At 38.9% G+C, this 21,016-nt stretch overlaps 1 protein-coding gene across 1 annotated transcript in view; it reads left to right on the top strand.

Annotated features, from left to right (window-relative positions):
- Nucleotides 1-20,979, top strand: part of PRDM6 (PR/SET domain 6) — a 73,167-nt gene extending 52,188 nt beyond the window's left edge. Inside the window, exons 6-8 of the mRNA XM_042874352.1 lie at nt 1,573-1,915; nt 11,341-11,517; nt 18,324-20,979. Of these exons, the coding sequence (XP_042730286.1) occupies nt 1,573-1,915; nt 11,341-11,517; nt 18,324-18,438 (635 nt within the window). The 3' untranslated portion in view covers nt 18,439-20,979. The remainder of the gene's footprint in view (nt 1-1,572; nt 1,916-11,340; nt 11,518-18,323) is intronic.
- The last annotated feature ends 37 nt before the right edge of the window (nt 20,980-21,016 follow it).

Genomic DNA, 21,016 nt, shown 5'->3' on the forward strand with positions numbered 1-21,016 from the left:
AAGAAAAAGAAAAAGAAAAAGAAAAAGAAAAAGAAAAAGAAAAAGAAGAAAAAAGAAGAAGAAAAAGAGCTACTTCTTGTGTGAGGATGCTGAGGGAAAATGAAAGCATACACATCACCCCTTGCACTGAACATTTGTAGAGGTATGAAAGATGCATTATATCTCAAAACTTGAAACAGGCAGCTCCAGAAATCAGGTCCTCAGATACTCCAGGGGAGAATACCATGGGAAGGACCTCAACTTCAGTAAATAAAACAGTGTGTAATTTTACAATAATAGGGTTATTGTTATTGAGAAAATATAGTAAAACATAACTATTTGAAGAAACTGATGTTATATGAGATATTACCATAAGTTTGCATTACAATTTTATTGTGTATTAAATAATGTTGGATGATTCCAACTCACAAATAAAATTTGAATCTCATATTTGCTCTTAGAAATCTATTGCAATAACCTACTTAAACAAATCTGCAGTTTCTAATCACCTGTTTAATTAGGTAATTTGTACCTGTGTATACATGTATAAGCACTTTTGAGTGCAACTAAATATGTGAAAACATACACAGATATGTTCTCATAAGTATACAACATTTTTAATTTTAAGATGTCCATTAAAATGTCATGTCATGAAGTTGAGCCCACAAAGATTAGAAAGCATGAGAACGGGCACAGCTGTCCTGAGCAATGCCTCTTTTTGCACAGAGCTACACTCACTCTCCCATTAGCTGACTCCATTCTGTCCATAAGTCTTGTTTCATTCACTGCATGATCTAGATGGTACTGAAGGAACGTGGCAGCTGTTCAGCTTTCTTTATTTGTTAAGCCCTGCCTTCCTTATCATGCAATATCCAAATTCAATGTTAAGTTTCTTGTTTGTGAGCGCAGTGTACTGCGTTCACAGCTCCAGTATCTGAGCACCTCACAAGTCATAGCTAATTCCTGTTTTGTAGAGCAGAAATTGATGCATAAAGATATCTCTACATTTACTTTGCACTGTTTCATGTTAGTCTACATGCTATTAGCATTAATTAGACACGTTGTCGTGAAGCCACTGGCTTTATGTTGTACGACAGTTTGAGACGTAGTAACATCCTTAGTGACTGCACACTGAGCTCGTAAGGGATCTATTGGTGTTGTAGGTATGCGAACCCTGTTTTATTTCAAGGAACATCTATGGTTTTTCCCCACACTTTCAAAATTCATGCTTGTCTGTGGTATAGCAATTACATGTGTGGACTGCAACGTGTAGAATCAAAGCATCACAAGTACAGAAGCGCATTCTTTCAGATGACAATCACTTTTATGTAATCAGTGTTTATCACAGTCAGACTTTTCTGAGTGCTTTCAGTCCCAGACAATTCTTTGCATGAGCTCTCATTTCAGTGTCACAGAATCAGCATCATCTGTTCAGCTCACTGTCTCATTCCTCCTTTTTTTCATTGTTAAAGTAAGAGTTTAATTCTAGTGTGAAGAAAATGGATATTGGTATTTTTTGCTGTCTCCCAATACTGTGTAAGTTTTAAAAAGGCTTTAACAAAGATCTTACTTACTTTTCTTGTTTTCTCCCAGTGAATGTCCCTTCGACTGTAATGGAGGCCATGTCCAGACAAGACACCCTACAGCCATTTAATAAAAGTAGCAAACTATCCCCTGCCACTCCACAGCGATCTGTAGTATTTCCACAGACTCCGTGCAGCAGAAATTTTTCTCTCCTGGATAAGTCTGGGTCCATCGAGTCAGGATTTAACCAGATCAGTGTCAAAAACCAACGAGTTCTTGCAAGCCCAACTTCAACAAGCCAACTAAATTCTGAGTTCAGTGACTGGCATCTTTGGAAATGTGGGCAATGCTTTAAGACTTTCACCCAGCGGATCCTCTTACAGATGCATGTGTGTACGCAGAACCCCGACAGGTAAAACCAGGCTCTCTTTATTTCGGTATCTACTGATAGCCAGATCCACTGCTTTATTCTTTTATCACGCTGTTATCATTTCCAAAACTGAACCATTATTAGGAGGAGCTTGTACAACATAATTCACCTGCAGCTCTGTGAAGTAAGCTGATAAAAACCATTGCCTGACTTCACTATTTGTAAAAACATTTGGTGCCTAAGTGTACAGATAAAAGGAAATAGCTAAGGATATAATCTTTTTTTTTTTTTCAGAATGGTTTGGTACATCTATTGGAGGCAGCAAAATAGAAGGAGAATTTATGAATATCATAGAAGGAGAAATGAGGTCAAGATAATTAAAAGTCTCTCTGTCTTCCAAAGATAATCTAACTTGCTGCTCAGTGGCTGTCACAGTCATTTCAGGGTTCACCTATAGTGTGCAATGTGTATGAACTTAATTAAGTACTAAGAGGTAATGAATTGGAATTTTTTGCTTAGTACTATTTTTCTTCAGAGCGTGCAAACCATAAATTGTGCAAAGCTGTCAAAAGGAAATACCTAGTCTACTAGTGATGTGGAGGAAAACAGATGCCACTTATTCAATAAACTAATATCCACACAGAAGAAAAATGTTGACTAGATACCTCAGAGTCAAAGTTGGTTTGAAAGTTTGTCAATACAGAATTTTATGGCCGTGAACTGAGGATGAAATTTAGCTGAACAAGTGAATTAAAATTTCAGGTACTCTGACCGGTGGCACAGTAAATATAATGGAACCATTATTTATGAATCAAAGCTGGTTTATTTGACAATTTTGATAGCTGGCGGGACAAAAGACAAAAATCAAATTAATTCAATAAATAAGGCTGCCCAAGTTTTGTCTCTTCTTCAGCTGCAAAAGGGTTTGAACAGAACAGCTAAATCCCTCAGAGATTATTCTAAAAACAGCATTTAATTGTGAATTACATTTAAACAAAACACCGTGGAAATAGTTAGCTGTGAGTCTCCGTGTGAATGTGCTTGTGTCTGTCTCTTTGCATACTTGGTTACCTATGTATGTGTACACACTGGCTTGTCTGAAACTATGACTATGGAAGTATTGGCACATAAATCCAGTTTTCCAGGATGACACTTCAAGCATGAAAAATTCTATTCCATACAAATCTTCATAGAATTTGAAGAGTTGATTGTGTCGTGGCTGCAAAAACATTTCAACATGTTCTTATTCCAATGTTTTCTGAATATCATGCTGGTCTTCACAAAAGTAGGTGCTACACTGAGGAAGCTGCAGGACACAATGGTCAATTTAATGCCCCAATGTAAGATATAGGTCCTGAAAGGTCCAGTCTCCCAAGTTTCATAGACTTCTATGTTTCCAGTATAAAGCACTGTAAGCTCACTACAGAGCAGAAAGTGATGCATCAGGTCTAGAAGGGGTTTGTTATTCAGTCCCACACATACTGTCTCAGCAATTCCTCGAGCTACATGTGAAGACTAGATTTCATCCTTTCCTTTGCTTGAATCTGCGTCTCCCTTTATAAGGTACCAAGCTGCAGGTAATAATGCATGAAGAGTCTCTTCTAATAGAGCTCTTTTTCAATCTAAGGGGCACTTAAATCTTCATTTTTCTAGTGAGAACACCTGAAGATAAGTCTAACAATTAGCACTGTCATCTTGGAGGTGAGAAGTTTGGCCTTGTTATTCTATTTTCTTTGAATTGTTTTGTGACAAATGTATCTCAGAACACAGAAGTATAACTCCTCCCCTTTGAAGTGAACACCATTATTGGTAGGTTACTGTCTTTCCATCTTGCTTCTGCAGTGCGTATCTAAATTCTCCATGTAATGCAGAACAGATTCACCCAGCAATTGCAGGGCGTTGTTTCCTCAGAATATCATAAAACATACTAGGCAAATAATCTAGATCAGACAGTAAGGTGGTTGCTTCTCTTCCATAGCAGCAACAAGGGAAGGATGATAGAGGAAAAGAAATGGAGATTAGTTGGTAAGTGAATACTGCATCAGAAGTGTTGAAAAGTAGAAACTTATAGGAAGATTTGAATCTTACTACCTAAGGCCACATTTTCAACATTCATGCTAGCTAATTCTTTGGCTAGTTTGTTTTTTTGAATCTGTTCTTAACACAAATTTGTACATGGTGTTATACAGAGAGTTTTGAACCTAGCAGAAGATGTGAGACAAACTTAGGATCAATCTGCTGCACAAATACAGTCACTGTGATGTTATGTTTTGTGACAAAGGCATTTCCTCTGTGCTGAAGAATGGTTTGCACCTCAGTCTTCTCATGGAGAGCCAATTGTGTGCATTCCTTGTGGAGGCCAATTTTGTAATGTCTTCTTTGTTCTAATCAAGCACATCTCAACAAAAGTGTTGTAAAAACATTTTGTATGAGCTCTTCTGTGACCAAAATGATACAGATCTGTTCAAGCTCATTGCATTTGCATTACTAGAGTAACAGTGCAGATCCCAGCTGTCCTAGAATCTGGTTTCTCATATTCCTATTTAGGAATCATCACATGCTCAACTTACATCCTGGCTACCTTTCTGTTGATAAACAGGTGCTGGCAGATCAGCTACACAGTGGCAGGGAAAGAGTTGCCCTTTGTTTCTTAAGTGTACAATATTTCTCTGGATGAAAAATTTCTGTAGTGCAGTACAAGATTTACTAGAGTCAAGAAAACAGGGTATGATTTGTGAAGGCATACCTGCCTGCTGGCTTGCTGGACACAGCTCTCTGGCTGGCACTTCCTCACCAATATCTGCAGCACTGCTCCTGCTGATAAACAGCTCCCCATTTATTGTCAGCAATTTGTGAGCACACCAGTCATTTTGTCTTTGATATGACTGAAGCAGCAGGGGCTGTCTTTTCTAGGAAATGGCCTTAGTCTATCTGTTCTGGCTTTGTGTTTGTTTTTTGACAATGCTGATTACCTACAACATGAGGTACAGGGAAATCTTCTTTGAATTTGAACAGGAGTCTCATTCACGGGCAGAAATTCGAGGACAGCAGGATATCTGAGGTTTGAGAATTACAAAGAAAACACCCCAAAACCAACAAAATTCACCAAACCTTAAAGCCACTTAGATTCAGAAAACATCTGAAAGGGAGCAGGGTAATAGATAGACATAAAAAGCCACAGATATATTTATTTCTGGTAGGCAGTGGGGGAAAAAAAAAAAAAAAAAAGCAGGGTCCCATTTGAGATATAAATGATGTGATAAATAAATATAAATTTTTCGAAAGAGATGAACCCAAAATAGGCAGTTTTCAAGATCATCAGTGTTTGTTATTGTAATTTAGATTAAAATTAACTTCTGTTACTTCTGTCTTCCCACTGAGGTACACCTTAGCCCATTGAATGTTTTACAGTTCTTCTTGGAAGCTAATAGTAAATAGAGATGGAGGAAATTAGGAAGATGAAAACTTAAATCCATCTGAGTTCTGAGGCATTTCGTACTTTTTTTAAGGACTGCCCAGGCAGAAGTACTCTGAGCAACTGTTCTATGAAGCAGGAGTCACAAACAGATTTTCTCCTCAGGTTTCTGTTTGTTTATTTATTTGTTACCATTGTCGCTGTTGCTGTTGTCTATTGCTTTGCATTTTTTCCCCTGCTGCAGAATTTTCCAATGACACTATCTGGGGGGCTGCAGAAAGGGACATGGAGAGGCCTCTGAGCAAAGTGACTAATTTAGTGTGTGTATATATATGATATGATATGATATGATATGATATGATATGATATGATATGATATATATATATCAATCACTTTTCTGACACAGTTTCTTCTAACAGCTTACTTCTTTCTCACTTTGACTACTGCATTCAGGGTGCACTGTTGCTGGGTAAGGCAAATGTCTGCAGTTCCCGGGAGCTAACATGTGGCACCATTTCTCATATGACTTGCACGTTTGTGTGATGTTTGTTTTTGTTGATTGTCAAAGTATTTAATCTTGACAATTTGAGGAAAAACCTTCTCTATGTAATTGTGACTGTGACTGATTAATTGAGGATGTCATTGGACCCTCTCCATTCTTGTTTATTCAAAAGATCTTTTCATATGTGCACTCTTGGTGTTATACCCCAAAATTAAATTGCGAGAGCTTTGTTTCATTTTGTTTTTAAAACAGGTGCTTGACGTTTTAAATTACCAATTTGAAAGGTCTTTTTCTCTAAGACCATGGACCAGACCATTCCGCTTTTATCCTTTTCTTTATAGGTTCCATGTCTTTGACCTTGATGCTCGCCCCACGTCCACTAATTAATTCAAACATCTCCTGAAACAGACAAACAAAAAGTAAATGTGATCAAGAGTTGTCTATTTCTGTTTATAGCACGGCTATGGAATATTGCTCAATTAAAGTAAACATCATGCTGAAGTTAATGCTTGTTCTTGCATAATCTTTTCACAAAGGTTCACAAACTCCCAGTACTTGTAGTTAATAATAACAAAGCGTGCACCGAGCAGCACCTCTCCCTGACAGCTTCAAAAGTCTGACAACACTCACTTGCTCTGACTTTCTGGTTGTGTTAGCTCTTCCGCAAACATCTGCAGAGGCAACCCGAGGATCCCCGCTGGGCTCGGCTCCCCACACGCGCTGACGCGGTGCACGAAGTGCTTGGGGCTGTGGCCTTGCTGCGTTAGCAGAACAAGGCAGCAGCAGAGCACGCAGAGCTGGGCCTGCAGTTACTGTCAGTAGCTTCTCATGGCCCCTCTGGTGCTGGGTATGCTGCAGTCTGCAGCGCTCTCAGGCTCCGCTTTGTTCGCCTGCCTCTGAGGTCAGCTTGCTAGAAGATCTCCCTCTGAAACGTCTTTTTACTAGGAAAGCTGTGGCCTAGCTCCTCTGACTGCAGCTCCCCACTGCTGTTACTGCACGTTGTAGAGATACATGGATTCTGGTTGTGAAAACGTTGCTTGCAGCATTTCAGCATGCCTTGCTTTCACTACCACTACAGGCTGTGCTCTGACAGCTTCCCCTCCCTCACCATGCAACCCTGCCTGGGGTTCAGCCGTGTGTGCTACCAATGGCTGTGCCACCACAGCGCCCAGACAAGCGCTCTGATTCCTTCTCCTTAGCTCTTAAGAAAGAGGAAAGCAGTTTCAACTGCATGTTAGTCTCTCAGTTTGTGCTTTCTGGGATTTTAAGATGACAGCAATGTTCTAGTTTGTCTCCCTGATGTGACAGCCTTTCAGTGATAGAATTACTGGTATTCAGGAGTTCACTATCAATAGAAATTAATATCTTAAATATTGCGCTGGCATTCCAAGTAACCTCTGACAACAGCAAGTCTGGTTATGAAGAGGCCTCACTGGAAAACAATTCGTTGTAAAGGAAAGAATCTGAAAATTTGGTGGAAAGTAATTATAATACTTTTCAAGATCATAATAATTCAGCAGATCTTTGATTTATGATTTAGAGTATATGTTTATATTGGCTGGATGCACTGAGATCTTGGGGCTGGAAAGAGCACTGTTCCAGTGGAGGAGCAGTAAAAGGCCATAGTTGGAGGGATAAGTTGTTCTTACTAAATCTAATTGGAATCTATTTAAATGTACAGTTGTCTGTTAGCAGCTAGTCCAGGTGCAAAAAAGTTTATTTTTCTGTGGTTCCCTCCTAACATGTTACCTACCTTCCACACAAAGCATGGTCTTTGGTAGCCTTCAGTGAAACTCACAGAGGAACATGGATTTTGTACTGGTCCTGTACAAGATTTCTCCTAGAAAAATTAAGATCTAAAAGTATATGGCATAAAAAAGTATATCACCAAATGGCAAAATTGTTTGAGGGATTTTCTAAATTGGGAAGCAAAAACTGCTCCTGACTGATTTCATTTTGAAAATGTAACTTGAGAACCTTGGAAAAGCTCAAAATTTAAATCTCTACAAATCCTGAAAACTGCTACATTACTGGTATCCTCTCCTGAATTTCACTTTCGTGTGCCATCATATAGTAAGGAACTGTAAGATTATACTCTCAAGAAAATGCTGATTGATGCTACATGGCAGTAAAGCTACATAACTGATTGATGGTTCATGGGGTCAATGACAAGTGTAATTCTTCTAACATGAGAGGTTGCTTCTAGGTAAGTAGATATCATTCCTTTAAGCTCAGACAGGAAGACAGAGAACTAGGAAAATATGTAGGTATGTGATTAATGAAAAACATTAGAACTGCTTTTGATGGCTGTCAGCACAGCACTTTCATCAGTACATTTCTGTACATCAGCTCAGCTGTCCTTAAATGTCCTTAACATTCTTAAAAATACTAGATGAAAAGATTTTGATCAGGCTTGAGTTACATCCACAAGATAGAAAAACAGACAGATGAAAAAATCCCAAACTGCATTGCTCCTGATAATGATAGTTGAATAATTTTATAGAAAAAAAATCATTTCTTCAGATAGTCAGCATGTGCTGTCAAGCCCTGGTACAGCTCTTTCATCAAAATGATGACTTCCATACCTGCAAATCGCTCTATGCAGCTACCTGCAGGTAGGTAGGTATGCAGGCTTTTGCACATCTATTTTGCTTTAACATTAATTGTCTGCAACATCAGTATACAAGCTATGCTTGTATTCACCTGCACACCTCGGAGCTCAGGAAGGTATGATATGTTCTCAGTAATTCCAGTGGGAACCAGCACTTCTGATCTGCGATGACAGTCCAGCTAGCAGCACATCACTGCAAAAACAGCCTATGACAATCACTGTTTTTGCCACTGTGCCCCTTCTCTTTCAGTCTGCAGCCCTCTGGTGTACAGAGATCACCATTTCAATTCAGTGTCCCAGTGCAGACCAACGTGATGGCAGAAAACATAACTGTTACATCAAAGACAGCCCTGCACTGCCCATGTCAATGTACTCACTGAACCGAGCATTGCTCATGTTCAGTCCTTCTGCACCAGTTTAAAAACAACAACAACTACAAAAAAGTATTGATTTTTTTTTTTTTTTTTTTCTGCCAGGAAAATTTTCTGAGTGAAATGGTTACCAAAGGGGAAAAAAAATAACTTTTCTACTTATTGAATGCCTTTGGAAAAATATTGTTGTATGCAAAATTTATCAAGACTTGGCGTATTTGAATCTGTCTATTGCATAAATTACATATGGCATTTCAGTATGTTGCTGTACTGCAATGCCTATATGGGCTTTCCTTTTAAAAAGAGCTGTTTAATGTGTCATGTATCGAGTTTGAAAAAATTACTTACTTAGCCCATTTGATTCTTAATCAGAATCATATGTGTATAAACTGGAGAAATATATGACCTAAAAAAGTAGGATAACTTTTTAAATAGCTGTTCTGCCAAGAAAGGGATGAATGGAAAAAGACATAGTCTAAGTGATATAGCAGTAGGCCACCTTTTACACATCTTTTTGTCTTGTACATCAGCCAGTGAAACTGGTTCCGAGTATATAATATATACTCATATCCCTTATAAAAAAGAAGCTTGTTTTGAGACAGTGTAGAGAGCAAAAAGATTGTTCTTGGTACCATGATGTTCTGTGATAACTGGTTGAGAATTGTGGCAATCCAAGTACAAGTTACGTTGTGGCTTTTCACAGTATGAAATTAATCACATTGACTGGTTAAAAAAAAGGGAAAAAAAAGAAAAAAAAGATTAATTGGTTTTATATCGTCTTGTATCATTTCTTGTGGTAGCTGTTAAAAATAGATAACCAGGGGCTAATAGATGTTAATGGTCCCTTTCACTATTAAAAAATCAATATTTCTTGGATAGTGCAAATTTTAACATGTTCCGTTTGCTTAAAAGTTCCTGATTTGAAGATTTCCTTACAAATAAGTCTGCATTTACATACCATATTTGTTTTGCTAGCATTTGAAATTTCATGTCAAGTCGGATAAATACATTTTGTGTAAATTAACCATACTTTTGCAGAAAGAAAACTAGAAAACACGTAGCTATTTGTCTTCCATTAAAAAAGTAGGTATTCTGCACACGGCATCTTTTTCTTAAAATATGATTTTGTATACATTTGTGTAATTTTCAAAGGCTGCATCATCCTGGTTAAGTAACCTATTCACAGCTTTTATATATTTATTTCAAATTTGTTGGAAAGCAGCTAGGTTTTCAAATGCAAGTAGTTAAAATTGTAAGCTATTGAGTTATTGACCAATACTGAGTTATTAATCAAGCTAAAAAATTCTACAAGCAGGGTTCAGTGCTCTGAAGCAGTGTAAGATAATAGTATTTGTGTTCAGTGATGCAAGTATCCACAATTAAGCAGTTCACTTGACAAATGAGATAGTTCACTTTACTTTGCACTGAAGTGAATTGTGTGTGTTTGGTCACCACTGTCCCTTTCCCTCTAGCTTCAGTTTCTTGCCACATAAGCATATACATTTATTAAAGAGAAAGCAATTAAGTTGGTGTTGACCATTGGCCCTAGAGATGCATATATCAAGAGCTGTGATTTAAAATGTGGGTAAAAAAACATTCATATCCTCCTCTCCCTGCAGTTATTAATTTTCTTAACACAAAGGCTGGTGAACATTTAGGGACTTTGCCACTGAACTAAATAAAATACGAAAAGGGAAAAGATCTGTAATATGTTATGAAATCAGTTTTGCAAAGCAGAAGTGTATTGACGGTACTTCTTTGTACTTCAGTTAGCAAGGGTGTTCGCATTTCAGCTGTCCTGACTCACTTTGCTGTCTTGTTTTCTTTTCTTGTGTTTACAGTGTGTTTGTTATGGTTCTGAATTTGTAACGTCTCGGTCAGGTTTGTTTGTTTCCTGTGTTTGTTTTTAACAGATCTGTTTTAATCAGATAATGTCAAGAACCTAATCTGTGGGTTTCGTTTCAAGATCACAAAAAAGTCATTTTCAGTCTGGCTGAAAGAAACTTGATAATTAAAAGCAAATAGAAAAGAAAACATAAAAGTGTTTTTAATCTTTCCAATGTCTCTCACAGCAAAGGTGATGTCAAAATAAAAGTAATAATAATAACAAATAATCAGATTCTTCCAAAGCATTGTGAAGAGCTTCATTGGAAGTGGTCACAGAGCCCACCTGGAATGCAGCTGCAACAATTTGGCTTGCAATCCCATGGGACTCCCTGAGCCTTCTAACTCCAGCACGTGAGGAGTTCCCTGTGAGCTGGGCGTACTGTGCCGTGTGTGGAAAAAATAAGAGAGGCACAGAATGTGTAGTGCTCGCTCACTAGTGTGCTGGATTATGCTTTGCAGGGTCTGATGCCCCTAAGCTCTCAGGTAACTCCTGCAGGTGTATTTTGTGCTTGCTAAAGACCATGAAGGCTGGGATTTGTGTCTACCAAGAACGTCCCGGAGAAACAAACCCACAGCTCTCTTTGGAAATTATTGGGACGACTGGGCGCTCCTCCCCACATGGTTTTTGATTCGTGACCACGGGATGAACTGACGGCCCGGTGTTCCTCTTTCCTCTGCAGGCCCTACCAGTGTGGTCACTGCTCCCAGTCCTTCTCCCAGCCCTCGGAGCTGAGGAACCACGTCGTCACACACTCCAGTGACAGACCTTTCAAGTGCGGTTACTGCGGCCGAGCCTTTGCTGGTGCTACAACGCTCAACAATCACATCCGGACGCACACTGGGGAAAAGCCCTTCAAGTGAGTACGTGAAGCCAGCAGCATGCCAGCTGCCACTGGACAGGGAAATGTGTAGCTGCCGCCCTGTAGCAACACACCGGTGTGAGGGAGAGCTCCCCTGGAAAGCCAAGGCAGACGAGTCCATCTGTGATGTGACCGAAATCAGAATTAAACCAGGCTTGTTTTCAGCTGCCTTGCATACCCAGAGCGATTTCCTATCCTCTGATGAGAACTTGATTCTTTTAGTTAAATGACAAGCTGCTGCCATAGAACCACAGCTGAAAATACAGTTGAGGCTGTTACAGGCAGTTCTGTAAGTTACTGACTTTCTGTGATGCCTGTGTGAAGAGCTGGGTGGAGCTTTGCCTTCAGCTAATTGGGAAGCAGTTAAATGGAGAGCAGGTGGTGCTGGGGGTGCAATATGCATCTGTTTGTTTGGTATTTTTCTCAGAACCACTGCATAGAAAATATAACCCTGTCCTGTGGCTTAAGTTTGATAAGATCATAGTAATAAGCTGCTAGCGTTTAGCTACCCAAAATACTAAGAGAAAGGAACCTATTAGGACGTTTTTTAAATTAAACAGACTTTGCTGACTTGTGCAGTTTCTGCTTATTGAAATTAAAGCAAAGGACACATCTGCATCTCAGAAACTTTCTCTACTTTTACCTCCAGCAATAGTACAGCTGATCCAGGTCCATTTTACTTTCTGTTCTGCAGGACTCTGCCTACTCACCAGGAGATGTTCTCCAAGACAGAATACACTTTTTCCGTGTTGATGTGTGTGTCTTTTTTGAATTGACAGACACAAATGTTATATTTACTGTATTTGGAAAATCCCACTTTGTTAGAAAAACTGTATATTGATATGAATCCATAACGTGTTGATATCACTTCCTTTGAGAGCTGCCCAGCCTTCCCAGGAGGAGGCTGGGGTAAGACTGGGAGAGGATGGGTCTTCCCCTGTTCTACAAGGGCCACTTGTACTCAGCCAATTTTCCTCTCTTTGTCTTTCTTTTCCACTTTTGCCACACTGTGCTCCAGGTCTGCTTAGTGTAAGCCAGCTCAGCCACAGGGCCTGTCAGAACCCCTCATAACAAGCTCAGCAGAGATACCAATGCTTTGCCTCCATATATGGCTGAAAGGAAGCATGTCCTCCATACATGCCTCTGTTGGGGACAAGGGGGCAGAGCCAGGAGCCAAATGCTACATATCCAGGACAAAAAAAAGTTTGCATACCAGAAACAGTGTCCTGTAGGTGGCAAAACTTGGAAACTGGGAGCATCTCAGCGATGAGTCTGCCAGAACCAGGCTGTTGGATGCTGAGAGCCCACAGAAAGAGAGCTAAAAACAGTGAGAGCAATCACATTGATTTTACCTAGTTGCTGTGTAAATAGATTTTAGTAATTAATGGAAGAGGTTTCTGGGTCAAAATGGAAAATAGATTTCTTTTAATGTTAAGGTGTTACTTATGTGTAACCCTGTTGACTTCACTTAATTTTTTCCCTAACATCCTGTTTTTGTCACGTTTCCAATAGATCTGCTCTTTTGCCCCATTTAAGGCCATTATTTGTCCCTCTTACTTTAGTAATTTTTCCGTTTTCCAAAATGGGCTTGACTGTAGTACAGTTCCTTTTGTGAAAGAAAAGGCTTAATGTACATACTACAATTAACCAGTGGTCTGGAATTTGCTTCACAGTGCCTAAGCTGAAGTATTTATGCATTCTGGGCTTCACCTTCCTTTTCCTAAAGTCACAGCGTAGGGCAACAAAAGATATGGATGCTTTGTACAGCTACTTTATGGTGCATGTCAGTGGCTTTATTCAGTTCTTTCTTTGAACTCCAGAAGCAGCAGTTCCACTTTCTCCCTGGAAGACTTGTCCAAGCATGTGGAGAAAGCTGACTGGTAATTTCACATGAAGCTAAAACTGGAGCTGCCATTCTTCCTGCCCCTGGTAGTCAGATAAGGGGATGCAGATGCCCTGATCCTGAAAGCTGTTTAGAAGCACAGACTTCACATCCCTGCAGGACAGCTTGCGCCTGCGGGAGGAGGGGCAGAGAACTTACCCAGAAAGCAATCCAGGCTCTCTGCTGGGGGAAAAACAGATAGCTGCAGCTCGTCCTGGTACCTCCTGACTGTTTAGATCCTCCTTTGAACAGGAGGGGTCCAAGACCTGGCATTATGTAAGCTAAGGAAAAAAAAAGCAACACAACAAACTCTAATAAACAGGGACAGTAAATGGGACAAATATTTCTGTCTTGATCATGCAGTTTAGGTTTTATATGTTTGTCTGCAAAGGTATTTTGAGTGTTCTGTACCTCAAAAGTTCTGTACTTGTGGCAGTGCACACAATACTATTAGCAAGAAAGACCAGGTATGGAAAGTACTAAACTACTCACATTGTCAGTAAGATGTATTAAAAATAACAGGCATCATTTAAAATGTACTAAGTTCAATTTCATGGGTAAAAATGTGCAATCAGCTGCATAGTTAATGTGCACCTTCTGTGAATGCAACCTCGCCATTTCTCGTTCAGTAAGCCAACTGTGTTTGTAAGTGGCATTTGGAGAAATTATCTTGTACACATATTAAGCAGGCAGTGTCAGCCATTAAGTGCATGTTGTGTGGGCATTATTTCTAGAAAGCAAATTTGATTTATAGAGGGTGAAAGTATTTTTAAATATTTCAAATTATTTTCTGCTTAAGAGGAAAATCAACCATGGTTGGTTAAAAATCTTAGATGTGAGAAGACACTTTCTCTGTAGGTCTTAGTTAGCTCTGGATGCATGAAGGAAGACTTTCCTATTTGCTTTTCATTATAGATAACAATGCTAAGTGAGGTTATCTGTAGCCAAAGCTTTAGCTACACAGCCTGGACTGCAGGTCCAGTTAGAAGAGATTTTGTTTCATGTCACTACAAGCTATCAAGTCAGCCTCACCATTGTAATGTTTTTGTGTATTCTTATCTTTCTAAAGTCTCCGCTATGGCTGCTAGTCTGAGAACAAAGCCCTCTAGCAAATTAAAGGTAGGGGGAAAAGGGAAGTTACTGTTGATTCTCATTTTAGTAAATTCTTCTCCTCTCAGCCTTTTCTATTTCTGAAAAATGTAAGGTTAACTAAAGAACCTGCTTGCGGAGTCAGGGCTGGGCAAACGTAGTTTTCAGGAGTCAGTTGAAAATAATGAAAGAATCCTTCTGACTGGGATAAACCAGGTGCTTTTCATTTTTCTTACGGAAATACAAAACTAGAGAACATTCATTTCAGCTGAACAAAAATGCTGTATCTAACAGTGATACCTTACCTTTCTACTCTTTTTGTTGTTGTTTTTTTAACTTATCCAAACTATGCCAAAATTCAGAGTTAAATTTAATTATTGATCAAAATTTTAAAGTATTCATTGTGAAAATATCCAATGAGAGTGTTTTTTTGTAAGCTAGGCCTTATCTTTGTTTAATTCAGCTAAAGCCTTTCACAGAAGTTGATATAAACCTGGAAATCAAAGCAGTCACGATTATAATTCTCAATGCCAATACTTTAAAGGCACTCTAAAGCACACAGACCAGTGAGGGATATCTAACCAAATTCAGAACCTGGCACCACAGAAATGCCCCAAAACTTGTTCATGTCTTTGAATTTAAGTATCATTTTGTTCAACTTATCCTCCCAAGTGACACAGAGAGGCCTTGTGGTAGGATGAAGTTTTATGTAGGATGAAGCTGATTGTTGTGAGACAGTATGAGACTTTGTATGTAAAATGAAAGCATGTGCATGTTGTAAGAAATGATAGCATGGACCCACTGACACTGTCTAACTTGCGTGAAGAATATGAATTGTTTCTTTTAATCTACCTTGTGCTGGCGGCTGTTTAACGAATATGCAGTGCCCTCAGAAGGATTAACTGGAATTTGAGTGTCCTCTCGATTAGCAGGCAGCATTATTGCAAACAATTGTATCTGTGTTTCAGGCTTTAACAAAATTTTGGTTACTCCCAATTTAGCCAGGCTTGGGCTCAGCTCCCATGATTAGTGTAGGAGCAGCGGAGTCATTTCGGTTTTGAATCTTTTGGCTACTATTAAATCTTTCAGCACAGTGTTAGCCGTATGTGGCTAGTAATATCAGAACACACACACAGAGAAACATGCATGCATGTACTCAGCAAACTCAGACGTGGGTAACTGCAGTGGTTATTATGCCAAAATGGACTAGGAAAGGATGACTGCTAGAGGAAAAGTGTATAGCATAATTCAGAAGAAAGATCTTGATAGATCTCATCCCATTCCCACTTGCTATGAGGCAGTTACAATTAGTACGTATGTGTCCACACCTTTCCTGCCATATTGTGTCTAGCAACACCTACTTCAGGTCAAACTGAAGAGAGGAATCAGGGGGATAATGCTCATCTCTTCTGCGTGCCTTTTATTTACGTATTCCAGGCTGTAAACCTAAATCATGCTCTTTGCAACTGCCTAGACAATACTCAGTACATAGGGTGCAATCTGAAGGTAACTCAGATGCATGAGGCTTAGCTGTCCAGCTGAAGGCTTTGTTCTGACTTCTACCCAAGGGCTCCTTAGTGCAGACAGCACAGTCTGACCAGAAATACCTGGTCTAGAGAGCAAATGGCAGTAGCAATAAATTTACTCTTCTCTAGTGTCTTCCTAGTGGCATGATACAACCTTCCTGTCCCTCAGTAGTAACATGTCCCAGAACAACCTGCAGCTTGAAAGCGAGAGCATCATCACTCGTGAAAGTCAGTGGACAAAGGACAGGAACTTGCATTTTAAAGGATTACTGGGTCCCTTGTTCCATGCTTTCAGGAGATCCAAGAAGAATATGTACATAGCCAGTGGTTTAACTGAGGAGCTTTAGGTCATTTGATAACCTTATTCTCTTTCTCTGATTCACCTGTGGCCCTGGGTGACCTGATATGGCATATTCCACTGCTTCGCCCAGGCTTTTTGAAGTTGGCTCTTGCCACACCTGATTTTATAGCTTACTATGAAATTGTACTACTTGCATCTCCGTAGGGCAAGGATCCAGACCTCCCATTACTCAGCAAGGAAAACTGCTTGTCTTTGTAGACATCAAAATAGCAAAACTATCAAGTTCAAGTAGATGGCAATATCTCACACTGACTAAGTTAACCCCCAGCCTTAAAATTGATTCCAATGCCTCTGTGATAGATACATATAAATGTATATAAAAATAATATAATAATTTGTAAGTTTGTCAGGCAATGGAAGGTAGTATATTTTGACACACTAATCCAGTAACTAATCAGTTTTCTAATAAACAATCAGCAGTACACTAATGTGTCATCAGCACTTCAGGAGCTCTGGAGAGTGGATGATCTGCACATAGACGTTAATGAATACACCAAAAATCATTAAGTAATCAATACTTCTGAGTTATTTTCATTGAGCTGATAGCTCTGATACATTAAAGCTGACATTTTACATTTGTCGAGATCACAGTGCAGTTTTTAACAGTGGAACAGGCTGCTAAAAATATTCCATGAAAGACAATCAAAGAAACACAACTTAAAAGTGCTGACATTTTAGGTTGGTACAGTAACTTGGATGAATGTGTCTGTAATGTCTGTGCTAAATGCTCCTTTAGCAGAACTTTCTTACTAAATGCTACTAGTGTGAAGAACATTCCACAGTTATGCATCTATGTAAATATCTGTCTTTTCTATTTCTTTTGTAAGCAGCTACATCAGTGACAATTCACCTTCTATCACTCATATCAGTGAAGAGAAAAAGACAACTATGAATTAGCTTAGCCCATTGTTTTTCTCATTTCTCCTTTGAAGATGAAGAATGCATGGTAGTGATGCTTGTATGATAATCTTCTCTGAAGATAAAACATCACACAGCAGCATTAAATCAGAGGTGGCTTTTGGAGGGAGTGCCATGCAAGAGGGATCCAGTGCGTCTGTATCTGTATTTGCAGTTCATTAATCATCTCTATATAGTATTTGGAATGCAAATTAAGAGGATAGTTTTGGGGGGGTTAGATACAGTAGATTCTATTTGAAAGCAGGGACAGGGGATCCACTGGGAGCGAGTAACATCCCTCACCTTACCTCCCTTTTAGAAATCCAATAGCTTTGTTAATGTTTTCACATTTTATTTTTTCAGAGATTATAGTTATCTGAATACAGAATAGGGTAGAAAGACTGAAGACATAACATGCAGCAAAGAAAATGCAGGTGATAGTTATGAGTTCTCTCTCAACCTAGAAATAGTGTGCATGTTTTCAGGTAATTAAGTAATCACTAACTCCATATGTGCCTGTTTTAAAATGAACCCCACTACATAGTCAGATAAACTGCAGATCAGATAAGCAATGAGTTTTCTCTTGTTCTAACGCTAAACAAGTATTGCTTTCTGATTTCTCTTCTTCAAACAGGCAATTGTGGATTTTAAATTAGCAGAAGGTGAAATTCTATTTGTCATCAATTTCTCCTAGGGTTACAGAGCAGAAAACTGCAGACAAGCTGCTTCTTTGATGGCTCACTCCTAAAAATCTCTTTTTGTTCTTTATCTATTTGAACTGACAGTGATCAGAGCTGCAGCAGGACAGGCCTCTCTGGAGAAATCACCTTCCCCTTGTCTATTGACAGATTCCTCTGTTCTGAATCAGACAGGCCTTGTCCCATCATAGGCATCAAGGTCTTGGAAGTAGCCACCAATTAAACCTCTTGAGCCAGTAAAATCTGAAGCCACTTTTGAGTGTCTGTTCTGATTAGGCAGGATGAGACAAAGCCCATCACCCCCCCCAGAGCAGCTCCCTGGTCTCAATTTTCTCCCTTGCCTTCACCAGGTGCGAGAGGTGTGAGAGGAGCTTCACACAAGCCACCCAGCTGAGTCGACACCAGAGGATGCCCAATGAGTGCAAGCCAATAACAGAGAGCACAGAATCAATTGAAGTGGATTAACTGATTGACTGGTTGGAATTAAACTGCAAGGAAAGTCATGATTAAATGTCACGGACACTTAAGCAAAACCAAAGATTTCCTCTGAGCAACTTTCAATCAGTCCCAGAAAACCAAAAGCAGTAATAAAATAAATAAGATGTTAAGAGATATTGATCCTGGCATGAAAGTGAGACCAGGAAAGAGATTATTTATTTATGACTAGGGATGAGTCTTATTTCAATTGACAAGTTACTTGGGACTGTTAACATTTCAAGTCCCACCATGTATTGCTTTAATTCTAAAAGCCTTTATAATTGTTATTTAATACCAAAGTGAGGAATCTCAAGGGTTCTTCTGCCCACAGTTATGACTGAGAATGCACATGGACTTGTTTATCGTTGCACCTTTTTGTAGCATGATTCAAAGAATCCAGATGTAACCCTTAGATTTGGCTGGACTGGGCTAAGTTGGTCTTGATGTGGCTGTAACAGAAATTTGTGTGGGATGGGGAGCAATCGAGAGCTATATCTGGGTCAGTGTCAGCCTCCTCAGACCAAAGGGCATTTCATTTCCGTAGTCTCATGCCTCACACTGTGTGCACTTTTTCATACAAGTAGTTTCATTCAACGACATTGCATTGGTACAGATATTCTTGGGGGGAGGGGAGGGGATAAGGAAAGGGGGGAGAAAGAGAAATGGAAAAAAGAAAAAAAATAAAAAAAAAGGAATGTTGTATATCTGCAAATATACATTAAGTAAAGGAGCCGGTAGTAAAGCTAGCAGAACTATCAAATTCAGCCTCATAGATATGAAAGACAGTCGACTTGCAAATGATGCTGTGAGGAGCAAAATAGCAAGGTAATGTTTCTATGTTTCAATGATTGATTTAATGGTTTGCTTATGTTTAGAAAAGCTAAACAGAAATCCAGGCTATAGTTACTGACATTTTTATTCTTTCAACTTGGATCAAACTGAAAAATGCTCCTGTTTTAGATGAAACTTTATTCTTGGACTGAGCTTCAAAACAAAATAAGTCTGTACTCAGATACCTTGTAAAAGGTTTGGAGGCTTCATAATGCTCACTTTGCCTGATACAGTCACGAATGGAAGGAAGCCAAAGTCTTCACAGCATCAATGCAAAAAGCTCAGATGTTGTTATGTTGGTTTTCACAATTTTCATACTCACTCAGTGGCTATTTTCAAGCTTGTATCATTAATTTTCTTCCGATTTCATCATATTGTCAAGTTAAAGAATGATTTTCACTTTTAGAGACCAGCAGTGTTTATATATTGATTGTTTCAGTGCTAGAGCTGTAGTTTGATAAACGTACAAAATTAAAAAAAAAAAGAAAAAAAAAAAAAGAAGAAGAAGAAAAGAAAGGAAAAGGAGAGGTAAACTTCTCCAAGGTCATGCTATGTCGTGACATAATACTGCAAAATAAATTTGCTAGGATCATAGGAAATAAACCACATTTGTTCACTTTTACACCAAAACTGAAGTGCTGGCTAACTCCTAAGGGCTCAGTTGGTTGTATCATATACTTTTAAAACGTTGAAGAGCTCAAGCAGAAAAAGAGCATACAGTAAAAAATTCAAATACATTTAAAATGAACTTCAAATCTAAAGGCATTCTTATGTCAGGATGCTGTTTCATCACACTGCAAAACTACATTGCAGAGTCTGGAGTTTCCAAAGTTCTTTAGGGAATAACTTCAGGAATTACCATTTCTGTGGTTTTCCATTAAAAAAATATAAAACACTGTGAAAAATAGTGATTTTTATCATTGGTCTATTGAGTACCAGATTATCTTATAAAGAGGCTTTTGTCCTGTGAGCTTTTCAGCTCTGTTTCTCAGTGAGGAGTTATGGGGATTAAATAATTCAGTCATCGCTTGCCTGTTTTTATCCTCTAAGCTATAAGAGATTCATAGCTACTATATAAATATGTTGCTTTTTGTTTTTGTGTTGTTGTTTTTCTTTTAGGTTGAAAGAAGCTGGATAGGGAGTATTATAACTTAAAGCTGACTATCTGAACATTGTCATGTTCCTAGCAAGGCTAAAATAAAAGGAAAAAGAACATCCAAACTGATGAAAAGCCTTTTGTACACTTTCTTCTAGTAATTCACATCTTCACTTATTCTAGAGACTTAAACTAAAGAAACCTCTAGGTGGGTCAGCAGGTTTTAGCTAACACTTGAGCAGCAGCTATAGATCATTGCTGCGAGCAAAGAGATGTTCCCACAAGAAAAATAGCTGAAATAGAGCAAATGGGAAAAGAGATATGTCATGCTCTGAAAAGCAAATGTGAGCTATGTGTTAGGTCACTGACTTGTGCTGTTGCTGTGCTCTCATGTTCTGGGAGGCAGTTTGTGGCAGTCCAAACTGATCAACATCTTGCAGAGACTTACATTTGAATCTGTAATGCAGACTGCATGTAAGCATGTGCTTACCGACATGCCAAGTTTCCTGCTGAATACAGATAGGTTATTCACAGGTTTCTAATTAAGCATTTGTCTAAGTGTTCTCTTGAATGGGTGTGAAATAAAGTTCAGTTATTTCAAATTTATTGGTATTTTTTTTTAATGTTGTTCTTCCTCCC

Source organism: Lagopus leucura, unplaced genomic scaffold (assembly GCF_019238085.1).
Source record: "Lagopus leucura isolate 7727_CA_CO unplaced genomic scaffold, USGS_WTPT01 Super-Scaffold_54, whole genome shotgun sequence".
Classification (NCBI taxonomy): Eukaryota; Metazoa; Chordata; class Aves; order Galliformes; family Phasianidae; genus Lagopus; species Lagopus leucura.